Source organism: Monomorium pharaonis, chromosome 4, assembly GCF_013373865.1.
Source record: "Monomorium pharaonis isolate MP-MQ-018 chromosome 4, ASM1337386v2, whole genome shotgun sequence".
Taxonomy (NCBI): Eukaryota; Metazoa; Arthropoda; class Insecta; order Hymenoptera; family Formicidae; genus Monomorium; species Monomorium pharaonis.
In genome coordinates, this window is record NC_050470.1 from 1,940,183 (window position 1) to 1,957,747 (window position 17,565).

Here is a 17,565-nt window from a genome sequence, read left to right on the forward strand (position 1 = left end):
ATGTATATATCGATCATCACGGTATTTTTTAGGAGCTTCCTTCGCATATATCATTTCTTTATTTATAATAAAAATTTCACGAAATTTTCAACAATATCATTTTCTAAAAAAAAAAAACAATATTAGAAGGGAGAACGATATACACTTTGAATCTAAACATCAATCCTCGATTGGTACAGCGAAAGTTGCGCAAGTTCCGGCTCAAGGTAAATGGAAAAGAGTTGAGTGTCTATCGGCGCTTAGTGCGTGCGCGTCATATCTGAAACCGGCGCGCGTGTCAGAAAGGTGAAAAAAAGCCGTGTCTCTCAGCGTGTCTGCACGCCTACTCTCGACACGCTCGGACAGCGCCTCTTTAAGAGCTCGTGGGAATTTGCACGCGGAGCTTTTGCGCTTCCAGAGCGATCGCGCGTCGAACGTGTCGAACGCGTCGTGTACGAACGAACCGACCGGCCGCCTGTTATATTTAGCACCGTGACTAAAGACCCCCTCCCTCCGCTTCGTCCCACGAGCTTGCAAGCTCATCCGCGATGCTCTTTCTGTCTTTCTCCTCTTTTCACGCTTCGGTCCTCCCTCGTTTCATCGGGTCACGCCCGGTTACAAAATCGATACTGACCCCTTGATCCCGTTGTGCGAGCATAATGATCCGTTGCACGATCGCTTAATTACATATGTTCCCTTTGCTAATTAGTCAAGGAGTTATATCATAAACGCTTCGGCATTTATTGTCTATCCTTGTACGTAAGTAGCCTTCACCTTGGTATTAAGAAATAGAAAATTGATAAAAACTGTCAAACTCCACGTAAGCTCTCCACTGAATATTCACTTCTACTTTTGTGTATATTATTTATTAAAATTTAAAATAAAAATGTTTTGCACGTTTAAATTCCATTATTCCCTGTAAAAGAAATTATCTAATAGCGTATTGACAATCGCAATCGACTTTATTACGTGACTGTAATTCTATTACATAAGTTGTTATCCTCTTTTATTATGCAAACACTTGGTTCTATACTATTATATTATGCGAGACGAATACGCCAGACATAACAGAATCAACTTTTTCGCGACACAATTATGAGTTATGAAATCTGACGCAAACCATTATTCTGCAAAGTTATGCTTTCTAATTGGAACAAATTATACGTTTAAATCCATTGATAATCATTATTAAAGGGATAAATTCTGGGAAATGTGGAATATTCATTTGTCTCTTCATTATCAGAAGCGGAAGGCCGATCAGCTTCGACAAACGGAGCGTAACTTTAAATGGATTTAAGAGATAGATCTGTGACAAGGTCAGAAGATATGGCCGTATGATATAAATTAAATTAAATTAAATTAGCGAAGAGAAAATGCACGGTTCCTGATATCAATATGTGTTGAAGGAAAGAAATCATGGCTAGACATTCGAACGCGACGTTTCGGCAAACATTCGATCAAATTTGTGCGAATTCTAACTTAGTGTTACTTTCTGCGAAACAAATGTATATCATACCGAAGCGGCACACAAGAAACCTTGATACAAAGACTAAATAAAATAAAAGCTATTTCGAAATGCGTGAAAGATTGAATTAAGCCTGTCTGACAAAGGGGCCAAAGGTGATTTTCAAGCGTAGCTTTCCAGGAACGCAAAGTGATCGACATTATTCGATTAACTCGTAGATACGCGAATGGAATAATTAAGGATTTCTCTCAGCTACGCTCAACTGCGGAAAAAATCATTATATTACATTTGATCTTTTCACAATAATAACATATTTTAATAACAATATTTCCTATCAAATATCCCCATCAATTACCTATCATTTCTATAGCGACTAAATGTAATATTAAATATAATAAATGAAACTTAAAAGGATCACCTTTTGGTAGGAAGAAAAGTAGAAAAGTTTAAAAGTTCAAGTTAAGACATATTTGTAATTATATTACGAGCAATAAAATATATGAAAAAGTCTATAAAAATGCCTCATTTTGCTTTTTAAGTTACGAATACACTTTACCGCGATAAAGCGCTAATCTTTTATAATAATCCCATCGAAAAGAGAATCTGTTCCAAGTCAAAGAAATTTGAAGAAAGATGAAAAGAAATTAAATTGTACGTGTTGCGACAATCGATCATTCGGTATAATGAAGCGTTATTAAATGTCCCGGATCGCTAAGAGCCTACTCGTGCGCGTGTGCTTAAACGAGTTGAAAAACGCTCGCGTACTTACAGGTACTTATCCGTATACGCCTTCGTGTCGCTCTAGAGTGCCACGCGATCGCAAGTAAACACTTTCAACGTGAGTTTGCACGTCGACGAGGCTCGAGTGAAATTACAACCTGTTACACGACAGAGGCGTCGCGACGCGCCGGTAATTGCCCCCAGTTGCCCGGGCTACTTTAATTCTCATCGAAAAAGAGAACGAGAGAAAGACAGTGAGTGAGTGAGTGAGTGAGTGAGAGAGAGAGAGAGAGAGAGAGAGAGAGAGAGAGAGAGAGAGAATAAAAAAGGAGTGTAAATCGAAGCGGTGTTGTACCTGAACCTTGTTTGACAGGCCGTATCTCATACACACAACGCGCCACGGTTATTTCGACCTAACGAAACAAACGGATCGCACGGAATGATATAACGCCGCACAAGCAAATCGAAGGATGATATAACGCGAGGCGATTACGGCCGATCGAGAATCGATCCGAACGAGGTGATCGTCGCTTCTGTTCTCGAGCAACAATAGACGTATTGTCGGGTCCCAACAAACGCGGGAGATTTGCTTTATTTCCTTTTCTCCCTGAAAACTCCTTCGCACGTAAAATGCCGACAATTTTGCAATCCGCAGATATTTTCAGAGCAACCTTCCTTACGGGAGCAAATCGATTATTTAACGCGGAAAGAGTATTATTTAACTTCAATTTTCCCTAGCGCTCTATTGCGTAATGTTGTAGTAGCTGCACTTGACAGAAGTGCTATTTTACCGTGTTGTTTCATCAAGAATAAACTTACGATATCTATTAATTTATCTGCAAGTCAAATCGTCTGTTTCTACAATTTTCGAGCACTCAATTCGATGGAAATGCTCCCCGTCTCCTTAATATCACGTTGCACACGATATATCGCGCGCGAAATGTAAAGATCGTACCGAAATGTTTTGCGTAAAGTATCTATTGTTAAAGTGGAGGATATTTTTCTTTACAAATAAACAAACCCTTAATTCTCTCCCCACATTTAAATAACCCGTTCAATCTCAATTACTTACGAGCTTGAAAAATTCGAGATATCAAAATTTAAAATCGAGAGACCATTCTCTCTTTCTCCCTCTTTCCGGCAGAAGAGCGCGTGTTTTCGCGTGACGTGTCGGAATCGCGTAGAACGAGACATTCGCCGGCTGCCTGTCGCAGCATCACGTCGTACAGATTATTATTATTAAATCAACGAGATGTATTATAGAGGAAACAGGAAGAGATCCAAAAAGCGTTTTCCGCGTGAACGATATTTCGATACTTTCTTACACGCACGTTCGATTCTGCCGAGCACGAGAGTTCTGTCGCAAGTGAGATTTCCGCGTGCTGTCCGCGCCGCAGCTTTTCCGCGACGAGCAACAGTTAGACGCGGCGTTACGCCTGAAACTGGCGACCCGTCGCACAGCTACCAGGAAGCTGATCGATGCCCAAGAGAGAATAGCGGCGGTGGAGAGGACGGAAACCGGGCGTCAGGACGCCGGCGCGTACTTTTCACGTGGATTACACGCGCTCCGTCGTATCCTGATGCTGCATCACCGCCGCATCACTGTCCCACTCCTCCCTTCATCACCTCCCCCCTCCTCCACGACCTTGTCCTACGAGGAGAGACGAGGCGCGACCTTGCGTCGAGGCGTCGGGTTAACCCTTTCGAACTCTCGTTACTGTGCAACAGGTCCTTAGCGCTGCCGAATAGATTTTGGCAAGGGTCCCCAATTGTCTGTTTCGAAATTAATTATTGTTTTCTGTTAAATTACGGCGTGTAAGAGAGATTGAACAGACGTCTCTCTCCGTCCCTCTCCCCCTGTATTCCTAGTTGAATAATATATTCAATCTCAATTACGCTGGAATAGTGGTCAAAGCGGTTGCGACGTACGTGATGCAATTTAGTCACGAGTTTGTGGATTGCGACTCATCTAATATTTGTAAAGAAATAATCTAATCTAGAACATAAAAAATGTTCGATTTTGGGGAGAACTTTAAGAATATATCTGTAAAATATTTGATAAAAATGCGGAAAAAAACAGAAGTTATTGAATAAAAAAATGTTTTTATATGTATAAAAATAAAAATAAAACTAAAATAGCTTCTCTCAAAATTTTTTTTGTAACTGGTCGTAAATTTAATTAAAGGAGAAATATATATCGAATAATGTCATTACGAGCCAACACGTTCGCGTGTATATAATAATTTATTGTCTAATATTATGACATTATTCAAAATATATTTCTAATTTAATTCTTGCAAGCCTAATTCTTGTCAATGTATTTTACTTAAAGGAGTAGAAGAACTAAATATTGCAAAAATTTCGAAAATATGCGCACAGTTTGCACCGCTGTTGAAATTAGAGTTTAAATTGGCGAACCACTTAAGGCGCGAACGATTATCGGTCGCATTAAAATTTAAATCGCACGTTTGACGGGAGACGCGTTTCGATTTTACGACGATGTCCGACCGCGGGACTACGGGACTCTCAAGTCGTTTGCGCGTACATTTTATTCTTTCAAATAACAGATCTAATTCATAGCCGAGCGGCGCATTCTGGCCCGTGAACTCGCTCACACGCTTGCGACCGCGAGCGCGTCCCCGCGCCGCCGCGATGCCTGGACTCACGCCCGAATAAACTCGTCCACGTGAGGATTCCGTTAAAGAGGTTGAACGTACGATTTATGCAAGCCGAGCGTGTGTGCGAGAACAATGAACCGGCTGGCTACACCGTGGCGGTTTCACGGAAACGCCCGGCTTTTGTGTTTATCGGCGGTGGACGAGCGAAAGCGAATCGATAAGCCCGCGAAGCGAAGACATTCGAATACACTCGTAATAAACGGACGTCTTATTAAAGCGGCGCTCTTCCTTCTCGTTCGACAGCGAGAATTCATTATTTTCAGCACCCGCGCCCGCCGGAAGCGGCACAACCGTTGCTGCTAGGAATGCGTGATGCATTCCGATGGGAAATCATTTTACGAAGCGGAGAGAAAGGCGAGCCCTCTTCAATGCTGACTTTTCTTTTGCTTCCTAAATCCCAACAATCACAAAATAATTCTTATAAATTATGAAATAAAATCGTAATGTTTGACGTCAAACTTATATTTTGACATAAAAGTGATAGTAGTCAGCTATAGCCACCTAATAGGGACTACAGTTATGAATAAATGCAATCATCCGTGAACATCTCCGCTTTTTATGTTTCTGTTTTAAATGTCATGCAAATGTCATTAAATCAAACTTTAGAATTTTACGTTATTAAAATCGTTATAATTTTGGTGCATTTGTTCGGGAAAATTTCCATTTTTATACCCTTCCGCTCTTGCGTCAGAATTATGTGAACCGTAAAACAACTCATGGATATTACATGGATATTCGTATATTGATATTTATTTAAAATATATATATTGTATGAATTGTATCAAAAGTAATTTAATAATATAATAATGAGTGAAATACTAAAGCAGAATATAACGTTTAGCAGTTAATTAGCCTTCTACGATTATTTCAAAAATAAAAATTCTCATTATGAAGAATATCTCGAGAGACAACAATATGAGAAGATTATTTTTAAAAAACTCGTGACAGCGTGATGTGATTCAGATCAAAGGGTCGACGCGAGTGTCAAGGCAAACGAAATGCCGACGATTTTTTTTAAAGGCGCACAGAATGCGCTCGTGATTGCGGCTTGGCACGCACGCTGCCTGGATTACTCTATCACATTTTTGCAACGTCCTGCGGCCTATATTTATTTCGACGATGCTTGTTTAGTCTGCGCCGAGGCTTGTGGCGGGCATCGAAACGCAGCTTCGTACTTTTCGGAGGCGCATTTAGCGAGTTTATTGCGCTGCTGCGGAATGCAACGTATTATGCATTATTTTCACCGTGTTGTAAATTCCGTACGTAAATTATCGGTCAGCAAATTTATACGGCGATTTTTTAAATTGTGTAATTATTCATGTCAGTAAACAAACATTTTAGCGTGGAAGAAAATATTGATCAAATATTTTTCGCCGTTTGGGTTCAAAATTATACTGTTTATTTCCAACGAATCGCTAGAAATTTAATAGATATTTCATTTACTGTGTCAAAAGTTTAATTAATAATTATTCCAGAAAGTATTATTGTATGGCGCTCTTTTCGCAAGGAAAAAAAAGGAGAAGAACAAGAAAAATAAATATTATAATATATAAAAAATAAATAATATATGTTGTAATAAATACAAATGTTAAAAGGACCCTGTGTATTAAATTTATCAAACAATATTAAAGCATTTTTGGCAGTCTTCCGGAATGATACGCAGGACAGTGTGACCGGTATTAAAATATTACACAAACGTGCAAGCAAACACGTAGATTTGTGCTCGCAGCACGATAATAAAGTTACGCACATTTATGAGTTGAGTAGAGGCCCGAACGACTCGAAAATGCATTTCTGTTTACTCACAACGGATAGAAGTGCCTTCCACGCGATTCGATCGTATTAAATATCGCGCAACGGCGCGGGTGCGAGTGTCCGCGCTTGCGAAACTATCAGGCATCAGTCCGCCAAGTAGTTTATACCATCGTGCAAGTTAAATATTTAAATATTTTCCGGTAACGTGCCCCGCGGCGAATGGTGCAACTACTTTGTGTGCGCGCGCGCACGCTACACTCGTCGATTTATTCATAGATTATCCGGCAACATCCTGGCCTGCTACACGGCCCCGCATATAGATGCCATCACGCCGCAGTTTCGCGATCATTATTCGATCCGATTGAAATGTCGCGAGATACTGCGAAAGCAATGCCTTGCTGATTTATGCTGTCTAATTCTGTTCGCGTGCTTCAAACAATCAATCTATTAAATTAAATTCCATAATATTCCAGCTTCAAATTAAAAGTACCATCTTCTCAGGGCATAATCTAAGCAGATTTATCACAAAATGTAATAACAGAAGAGTATTACATAGAAAAACAAAATAATATGTTTGCATTCATTTTTTTATCAATGTTTAAAGAATTGTTAAAAGATAAAATAGATTTTGTACAACGGTGAGCTGTACAGAAAAAATTTTAACAACTAAGAATTTTACCGATTCCTCTATAGATTAAAATTTTTAACAAAACATATTAGTTAAGATGGTGTATACTTTTGTTGCTGTAATAAAAATTTATTACATTAACAATTTTCAATGTAGCAAAAAATTAGTTGCTTCAGCAATTCGTTGCTTTTAAATATGATTTCTTTGTTGAATTTCCTTGTAGATTGAAATCGCACAAAAGCGACTTTAACTACAGCTTTGTTGAATCATTCAATCTGTTTTTTTTTTCTTAATATGATGCGTTAAATCTAAGAGTCAACAAAGATACCAGATAGAGCTTGCAACACTTTCATCGTTTTGACATTAAATGAGAGTCTGTTGAAGGATTTGTCCAAGTCTTGGAAATTGCTGCAACACTATCGAACGTAAATGCGTTTAATATCGCGCATGCACGAGATTCCTTTACGGTCTCCTCCGAGAAAGACTGATATACAAGCGGCGAGTAATAAAAGTCGGTACCTACCGATACCACCCACGTACCTATTTGCGTCCGCACCTCTTAACAGTCAATGGAACCACGATTACGCTATTGTTCGAAAGTTTATGGCCGGCCGACGGGTCTTTCATTATTCCACGGCATGTATCTCTCGCGCGGCGACGCGCTTTCACGCGCGTCCAATTTCTGCCGCTACTCTGGGTATCGCAGTTTCTCTAAACTTCCGCCGATAATGCTGTCGATAAAGTAACAAATTTGCACTCCCGATACTGTGCGTATGATACTCCATCACGTCCGGGGAAACTTGCTACTTCAAGAACACATCGCCGGAATGCTGGACGTTACCGCGCTTTCGTGTTTCAATATTAAATGATTAAAATAAACTGAGCGCCGCCTCCCGAATATTGATTCCGAACATGACGATTGAATAAAACAAGAATTAAAATGTACATCAAAGTAGAAAATATTTAGCCCTGTTTGGCAAGAATAGAAGTACGCAAGTAGAGTAAAAGTACGCAACTTGTAATTTGTATGTGTGTAATATTTATACATAATTATTAAAAATTTTTTAATAAAACTAAATTATATTTATTCTTTAAAAAATTTTTATGGAACTAAATTACATTTCTCGATAATTGTACCACAATCATTTCGATAAGATTATTTCCAAAATAATATTTCTCTCTCTCTCTCTCTCTCTCTCTCTCTCTCTCTCTCTCACACACACACGCACACAAATTGATAAATTTTTTATTAAATTTATTTAAATAACGCTCTTTTCTCAAATCAAGCGTAATTATTTTGAATTTCAATTTATCTTTATATCATAATAATTACTAATTTAATAAAAATGCGAAAATGTATATGAAAATAAGATTTCGTATAATTGTCGTATAAAATGTAAAGAATTTAATAAAGTATTCAGTAAGCTTCCGTGAACTTTACACAGCGGTAGGTGTTTGGTGTTACGTCATTCTCCACTCGTCGGGGATTTCATGAATGGAACGCAAAATTCATGATGCCTGGGCGTAATGACGTCAACGGAAGGTCTCTCGTATCTGCGGAAGAAATAGTTCACTGCTCTCTCTCTCTCTCTCTCTCTCTCTCCTCTCTCTCTCTCTCTTTCTCTCTCTTTCGCTCCGATGAAAACGCGACTGCGTACAAATGCACGATTGATACCTGCGGGTCAACGCGTGCTTCCGCATGGAAAAACGCACCTCTGATCGCGAGGATATTGGCATAGCTCTGTGTGCATCATGAAGACTGTAACAAGTGATGTGTTTAAATAACTTAAAATTATTTAGATAAAAATTAATTATATGTAAACGTATCTTATAAATAAGAATTTAATTTTAAATTTATATTTAGATAAAAAATAAAATTATATTGTTTCATCTAAATAATTTTAAGAGAATATTATTGTTAGCAAAATAATTTAGTATATAAAACTAATATATTTATATTCTCCTTATTATTTGTACCTCTTTATTTTTTCTTATAAAAATTTTTTAATAATTTTATCTGAAAAAGAGAGTGTTCTTTTTTAATTATATTTTTCATATATAGACGCAAATAAAAAGTTAAAAAATATGATAAATAAAGTTCCTTATAAAAGTTTTTAAATCACTTATAATTTAGGAACAATTTTTAATCCGTGCAATATGTTATTACTGCAAAAATTCTTCTTTCAGGATAAATAATAATTTGGAGGTTGAAGTTGACAACGATACTTTATACTTGTTGCACATTAAATTTGATGATTAAAAAGAAATTACATTTTTTCATCAAAATAAAAATAAAAGTAATGTATATTATAATAATTTAAATAAAAATAAGATAAAGCTAATTTTAGCTAGATAATTATCAAGATAATCCCGTGAAGAAAAATTTTATATAGGTTTAATATAGATTAATATAAATTTTTTTAAAATTAAATAAAATACTAATAAGATTTTAATAAGAACTCGGTTTTTAATTAAAACTTTTAAATATTTTATTTTGATTATGTACAGATCTATATTAAGTATTATGTAGTCTTATTAAATGTCTTTATAAAAATAAACAAAATAAATTTATATTAAACTATATAAAATTTTTATTAAAATCTTATAAATTTTTATAAAGTTCTTATTAATATCTTAATTTTAATAAAATTTATATTAAATCTATATTAAATCTATATAAATTTTTTTTCACACAATTTATATATATATATATAAATAATGACATACATTGGCTATAACTGGCGCACAAAAAAATATTGCTTCGCGTCGTAAACAATTCTGCTTTCTCTCAGAACTTTTTCTTTCTTTCGTCGTGACTAATTTCCGCCGTGTGTTTGCATCATCGCAATATAATATAAATTCTTTGAAAATCCTCGTTAATTTTCGTTCGCGAACGTCATTCATATTAAAATTCATCCGCGACTTAAATCCCAGCGAAGAAATTCATGGAATATCTCCTCCGCTAAGGAGATATGCATTCTTCATTGTTAAATCGACTGCATATCTGCAAATCTATTTTTAATACGTACGCGTGAGTAGAAGTAATTTTAAAAATAATCTTTTCAACGAGATTTCTTGCAATTCTTTTTACATGACTTGTACATCCGCGCAAATCGTTTTATAAATAAATTTAAATTGAATTACTCGCAACGCGTCTATTTTTTGTATTGCTACATATTTCTATTTCAGTCTTCTTATGTAAATTTAGTAGTTCTCACTTGCTACATCTAGTAAATAACATTGAAATGCTAACATCAATTGAACTTTATTGCTAATAGCTGCAAACGTTTTAACATTTCATGCTCAATATCCTACAATCACGAACAAATTGACTGCGATGTGAGGATCCATCTGATTCCTATTCGGCGTGGAGAACGTGACTAAGTTATGGCGACATCTTTAAGTGATATATTTGCGGCTGCCAAGGACTTGTGAATAAAACGGGTCTATCGTTCCCGCGGTTCTTTGTTGTTCTTTCCAAACGGCAAACGTGGATAGAGGACGCGTGCATTGCATAAGCCCATTAGAATTGCGTAAAGTTCAATCACGGAATACACGAGAGAGGAGAGTGGAAACTTACAAAATCATATTAAAATTGTTTAGATGTAATTTCCAAAAGTATCCCTCGCTGTGTCACTTAAATTTAACTTCCTTTCTCAAAGCCTAATTTAACTTGACACAATTTGCAAGTAGAATCAGTTTGTAAAGTAGAATTCAGTAGCAGATCGAGAAATATTCCAGTAGCATGGTCCTATAAGTTTTGCTCGTTAATAAAATAAATTTGTTGGAAAAAACGTCGGAGAAGGAAACGTCGGCCGAGCGAGATGAAAAGCTTATATACCGCGCAAGGTCGCGGAGATTGCGCCAAAACGATCACACGTAGCACGCGAATCACAGCGTCGATGTTGAGGACCGGTCGGTCCCCAGGTACGCCTAACCCGCCAGGAATATCCACGTAGTACACACGCCCCCGCCGTGCCAGAATCGTATAGGGACTCCTCTCTACACCAACGTCGAGTGCACTGGCCAAGGCACAGACTCATCCGAGAAATATGGCCGTATATTATTATTAGATTATGTTTTCGGCGCTGGAGTCGAACAAGCGCGCGAATGCGAGCGCGGCCATTCGTTTCGCTCAGACTGCGGATTTCGGTTTACCGGCGCCTTACCTCCGTGGCCTCCGCGGCCAGATGTTACAACGCTGATGCACGAGCCAGAGATACAAGGGAGATAAGCTTCCGATCAGCGTCTTTGTATGATATTTAGAAAAGAAGTGAAATTCGGGGAAGAACCGGAGTCAGAATTCTTTGGCTCGCGTTCATGCCACGCATTTAGCGCGAAATGTGGCCGTCTCATCTCGAGATTTATTCATTTTAACATGGAGATTTGTCGACGAGGACCAGTCACTCATATTCATGGTTCAACGTAGGATATAAATAAAGCACTTCTTCCACAGAGAGGAGAGATACTACAAGAATGTCAAATGACTGAATGACACGATCTATCTATCTTTTTCTTTACCTATTATTGAAAAGTAGACTTTTAAAGAAATAATTCAGTCAAGTTTATGGTTTTAGTTTAAAAAATAATTAAAAATAAATGACCCCATTATTTTATGTGAACCTTGAGATAGATTTAAGATGCCAACATTGGCTTCAGTTCCCTTTCCTTCATTGTCGCGTATATATAATTATATGTAATTAAAACAACTTTGTAATAAAATAATATCATGCCGTGTGTACAAGAAAAGAAATTTCTCGACGAAATCGCTCGTTTATTAATCAAAAAGAAGCGTGCCTTGTGCATGCATCAAATGTCTCGATAACAAATGCGCTGCACGAATCGTGTGGATACTTTACGGCCCTCCCTCACCCTTATCTCCGTCGTATCGCGAAAAATGGGCGAAATGTAGCCGGGGCACTGTAACCGGCAATTTATATCGAAGCGAGATAATCTCTGACTCACGTTTCGATGCGCCGGTGCGCGAGCCACCCTCTCCGAGGACCCTCTCAGCAGTTCCGCGAGCAGCTCAGGACTCGGCCCCGGATGTCCCTCGAGTTTCGTCGGACTGGAGGTCGTCCGATGGTGGCAGGGCGTGGGCGGCTCGGAGCCGCTGTTGTTGTTGCTGCTCGCGTTGTACGAGAGATTTGCAGAGATCTTTCTGCGAGGACGAAGACCTTCGTCGAGCGCGATATCGGTGGTGCGCGGTTTTGCCATCTCGGCCTCCAGCATTTGCCCGTACGGCCCGCGAAGGGGCCTCTTGCTGTACCTTCATGTTTGAAAAGAAGAAAATGTTAATACTTTTTTATTCTATAAGCGGTGTGTATATAAAGACTGCAAATAAAGATTTTAACTTTAAGTAAAATTAAACTTTTGGACAATGCAAATGTGAAAAAAATGTACCTTCAGAAAATTTAAAAAAAAATTTCTTAATTGTTACGCTCTTGTGTGCATTAAAAAAAATGTTTTTCGAATTCTTTTCGAAATTTGAGAATATCAAAACTTGCAAAAAGGAAAGTCACAAATGTCAAGATTCTTGCTTTACGCATTGAACCGTGATTGCCTCGCTAAGGTTATTATTAACGCGAGTATGAGAATGGGAAAGGAATATGTTAAATTGTCGCGTCTTCATGTCAGGCACACTTCCGTTCTATTTCGATGGGTCTGGGCGTAAGTTCTCCGGTTACCTTCGAGGCGTGTGGCCCTCGCAGTCAGACAGGTCGCTGGGTGTCGCAGGTGGCTCGTCTCTCTCCTCGCTGCTCTGAGCCGACAGCTTGTTCCTGTCCGCGTCCAAGGGCTCTGGCCATTGAGTTATGTACACGCCCTTCCTCCTCTTACTGGTGTCGCCCCGGTATCGTCTCGTCTTGCCGGATGGCGAGGACGCCTCCGAGGGCGTCTCGCTCGGCGCCTCGCTGCCCTCGCTCACTTGGCTCAACCGCGGCTCCTCCGGGGGTGGTGTAATGATCACCTCGTGCGGCTCTATCCTGGTCTCTAAAAACAAAATTTTCACGCTTTTGTGATCTCTTTATCGTATATCAAATTCGCCAATTTCTGACACTTAATAACAATCAAAGAGAAATCTCTATCAAAACCAATGAAACTTAAGTTTCGAGCTGCAAACTTTCACAATGAGCCAAGTATATCTTGTTCGGAGCCATAGAGTGAGTTTGTTCCGAAACATTTGTATACCTAAAGACTATATTTTAAGATCTATATATTTTAAGACTAGAATATATAAGAATAGAAGCAGACTCTTAGGCGTTCTTTTAAAAGCACTTCTCTTCTGGCTTGATTATACTTCTGTGCTAAGAGTCTGAAAACTTACTTAGTATTATATTTTATAATCTTTCTTAAATTTTTATTCTCCTCTAATACTGTGTAAATTTATAAATCTTTTATTTAATTTGTAAATTAAAAATTTTTGCTATAAAATAGATTATTAAAAAATTAACTTCTTTATATTTTATCCCCCTTTCTTCCTGTCGAATATTTTATTATTTATAGAAAAACTTTGTGTGCTTTATTTTTCTCAAACTTTGGATTAAAAGAAGTGATGGCTTCAATGAAATTAAGTTTAATTTCAAAGTCACTTTAATTTTTGGTCAAATTGACAGAAGAGAGTTATTCGCGTGAGAATTTATCGTTTCAAATCCGGTCTCCGGGCAATAGAGTTTATTAACATAGGATCAAATCTCAAGCAGGCGTTCATGTATTCCGCGATATCAGAGACGATGAACAAAGCGTAACGCGGGAATCGGGAAATGCGGGAGGGTACGAGGACTATTTTGGGTGCATCGACAGGAGCATGGGTACAAAGGTGCACGTAAGTTCCATGTTATTTTGCACGGCACTATTTTCAGAACGGTGGGTGCCAGAGTGAAAATAGACGTTTGAGCGTCATTGAGTTATAGCCATCTTCATTGATGACTTCACGCACGGCCGCTCTCACGCGGCTCTGGAGCTACGCTCTATTCACAATAAATGATGAACCGACGCGCATTTCTCAACTGATGACGAGAGTATCCCTCGGACGTCGCAAGCACCGTTTCGTCGCCTTGTTCGTCCGTTGTTTCCGCGCGATGAGCAACGTCGCGCGAAATTCGGGCAAACAGATCTTGCTCGCACACTCGCGGACTCCCACGCGAGTGTATTTCCGTTTTATATCCTACTGAGATATCTCTCTCACGCATACAATCGAGTCACTACCACGAGTGGAAATTTTACTTCTTTTCTCTCTAAATCGTAATCAGTGAATATTCACTGATTCGCAGTAGCATATTTATAACTGTGATAATCAGTGAATATTCACTGTCTTTCAGTAATTTTCAGAATTAGTGTATATTCACTAAAAAAATCAGTGTATTTATTTCACTGATTGATAATCAGTAAATGATTATATGTATATCACTGAAAGTCCGTGTATTTCCACTAATTTTGTCGAGTTTTCACTAATTATGATTTAGAGAGTTCTTATGAGATTACGTTAAGGTGTGCCGAAAAAGGCCTCTTCATTTTAAAATAATATAGGAGTTAAAAATTAATATCTTGTAACAGCAAATATAGAATTCTAAACTGAGGTAAAACAAAGTAAAACGTAATAACAAAATAATAAGTAATTGTTAAAAAACAAACACTGTTATTGATTTAATATAGATGATATTGTTATCTTTCTAAATAATAAAATAGGATAAATAAAGCACACATTTCTAATGTGATTATAAGAAGATATTTTTTGTTTTCGTTTTTCAAGAGTTAAAGGTGATCGTAATTTCTTTCTTAAGATATTGAGCTTATGAGCTATTAATGCGCACTGATAAATTTTTCTAACCTTTTTGAATGGTTTCCTCCACTATGTTTCCTTCAACGACTGGATACACAGACTCGTGGCCAACCAGTTCAACTGTGGGCGCCTCCGTTTGCACCAGATCGATCCTAGGCTCGATTGGGTTCGTCTCTGGAACTAGCGGTTCCGGACTAGTGAGTGCACTGGAAGTTGCCAGACTATCTGAACCATCGCTTCTAGGTCGGATCTCCTCGTGGTTCCCTTGCTGAGAAACACCCAGACCTTCGGCAGAGCCGACGGCGCTGTCGACGCTGGGCGTCGACGTCCTCGGGCTCTGTCGATTGGGACTGTTTTGAGGTGTCGTGCTACCTGGAGTGACATCACCCCGACGACGAGGTAACGTGCTCGCTCGAACGTCTTTGGTCTCGGAGCGATTAGACGTTACGATCGGCTGAGTTTTCTGTCGATTCGCTGGAAGAGGAAAGTGCGAGTTTGCGCTGAAAGTAAAGTCTGCATCTTGCAGAAAATCGTAAATGGTTAGTAAGTTTATCCTTATACTTCTGTTTTATTTTAAAGCATTTTAATTACAATATAAAAAGGATAATGCGCGAGTGAAATTTATCAGAAGCAACATATTAAATTGTTGGAAAATTAAATAAATTATGACAAACGAAAAATGCTTAAATAATATACAATAAAAAGAATTATTTTTATTGTGGTTTGATAAGGTAAAACAATCACTTCAAATCACATTATTTTATATACAATAAACATCGATTTCTTTTAATTTCTGAATAACTACAAAAATATATAATGCGCTTTACTAAATTAAACATATTTCTTTTTAATAATAAGTAATACAAATAAATTATAATAAAAACTTATTTTTCTCGGAATGCTGAAGAAGCTGAAAAAATAAATAGAGAAACTTTAAATTGCAGGTAGGCAGATTTAGATTTTAATCTATAGCAGATTGTGAGCGTCATAGCCATCACTACTGTTAACTGCATTATAAAAAAGTTTTCGATACAAATTCAAGTGGTCTCTGCAAATACCTTTCGACTGACGTATTCCAGAGATGCACGTATTACGCGCGCTTTCAATAATAACTCGAGTACTCTTGCACCGAGCAACAGTGAGGCCGCGGTTTTCTTGATCGTGAGAGAAGACGAGAAACGCAGAGAGCACTAGAGGAAATCCTAATTACCTCCTCGAGTGTCACGTAAGTTTGGCAGCGCTCTTAGACCGAGGAGGTGGACCATTCCAATAATAACAAACAGACCGTACGAGATGAGAGATCACGAAGATGCGAGAAGCGGCGCGCACTTCGTTGGCGGAGTTTCGGGAAACGCGTGTTGACCAATTGAGATTTACGAAAGAAAATTTTATTCCGTACAATTAAACCAAAAAAATAAATTAATAACGTTTCTATAAACTTCATTTTCAACGTTGAAAATACGGAAACCTATTTCGTCTGCCAATGACGTTTTTTCACACATAAGGATATTCTAAAAGAGAGAATTACTTTTTAGAATTAATCTTCAAAATCATGGTAGAGTAGTGAGTACTTAAAGAATTTTATTACACATTTTAGTGAAATTTTATCAAATATTTTATATTTTATTGTAATGGATATTAATAAATCAGAGAAAATCGTATAAAATTCTCTAACATATCGTTTTATTCCGATTACCATGATTTTTAGAGTAAATTCTAAGAAGAAATTTTTTCCGCATAGAAATAATCATATAATGTGCCTTTGAAGAGAGTGAAATACGAAATACATGAATTCAATGTTGTGCAAAACCAAATTGTATTTCAGTATGGGAAACGGAACATATCTATTTGTTCAAGCTTTTATCGATCTGTATGAAATAATAATTAAATTTGAGTTAATTTTATTTTTCAATTTCTATTAAAATTTGTGAGCTAATAAATTACAAATTTTAAATTAAAATAATGGTAAACACAAAAATGGAGATATCCGAACATAACATAATTATCTAATGAAATTTATTCGAGCTCTGTACAACATAAATAGTTAAATAAATAGATTTGGCTTCTACACTCGTTCGCGAAAAGAGATTTGGGCAAGCGCAGAAAAGTTCTGGCGAGGATATTTGAAAAGCACCTGGTTATCCGTCCTCGCAGTCTGTCTTTCGTGCGTAAAAGGTGTCTCGAAAGATTTGTTGTCGCGGAAGCGTGAAGTGTTTCCGGCTTACCAATGAGGCGTCGCATTTTCGCACTTTCGATGTCATCATAAAACTAATGGTTTTATACTTTATTACTTAAACTATAAATTTATTATTATCATTTTAACATCTTTTTAATACGTTTTAAATATATAAATATAATTTATAAAAATAAATGTAATGTAGAGCTTAGACGAGCAAATAAAAAAGTTAAATAAATAAATATAAATAAAAAAGTATTAAAAAGCCAAACCTGTAATAAGCATAATTGCCTATGATAAGGAAAAAAAGATCTCTTGTGTACAAATTTATAATACTTTCCTTATTAATAAAATTATTTTCTGATATATCTATGTGTTTTTTAT

The 17,565-nt window shown here is 37.4% G+C and overlaps 1 protein-coding gene across 8 annotated transcripts in view; it reads right to left on the reverse strand.

The window, feature by feature from the left end:
* LOC105833654 overlaps positions 1-17,565 on the reverse strand; it is a 55,928-nt gene that overhangs the window by 18,979 nt on the left and 19,384 nt on the right. For 5 of the 8 annotated variants that reach the window (XM_036285320.1, XM_036285318.1, XM_036285319.1 and 2 more), the window contains exons 6-8: positions 15,054-15,524; positions 12,913-13,216; positions 12,191-12,494 (exon numbers count right to left, since the gene is read on the reverse strand). In XM_036285320.1, coding sequence (XP_036141213.1) covers positions 12,191-12,494; positions 12,913-13,216; positions 15,054-15,524 — 1,079 coding nt within the window. The remainder of the gene's footprint in view (positions 1-12,190; positions 12,495-12,912; positions 13,217-15,053; positions 15,525-17,565) is intronic. The other 3 variants (XM_012675542.3, XM_012675544.3, XM_028189341.2) reach the window with 2 other exon arrangements.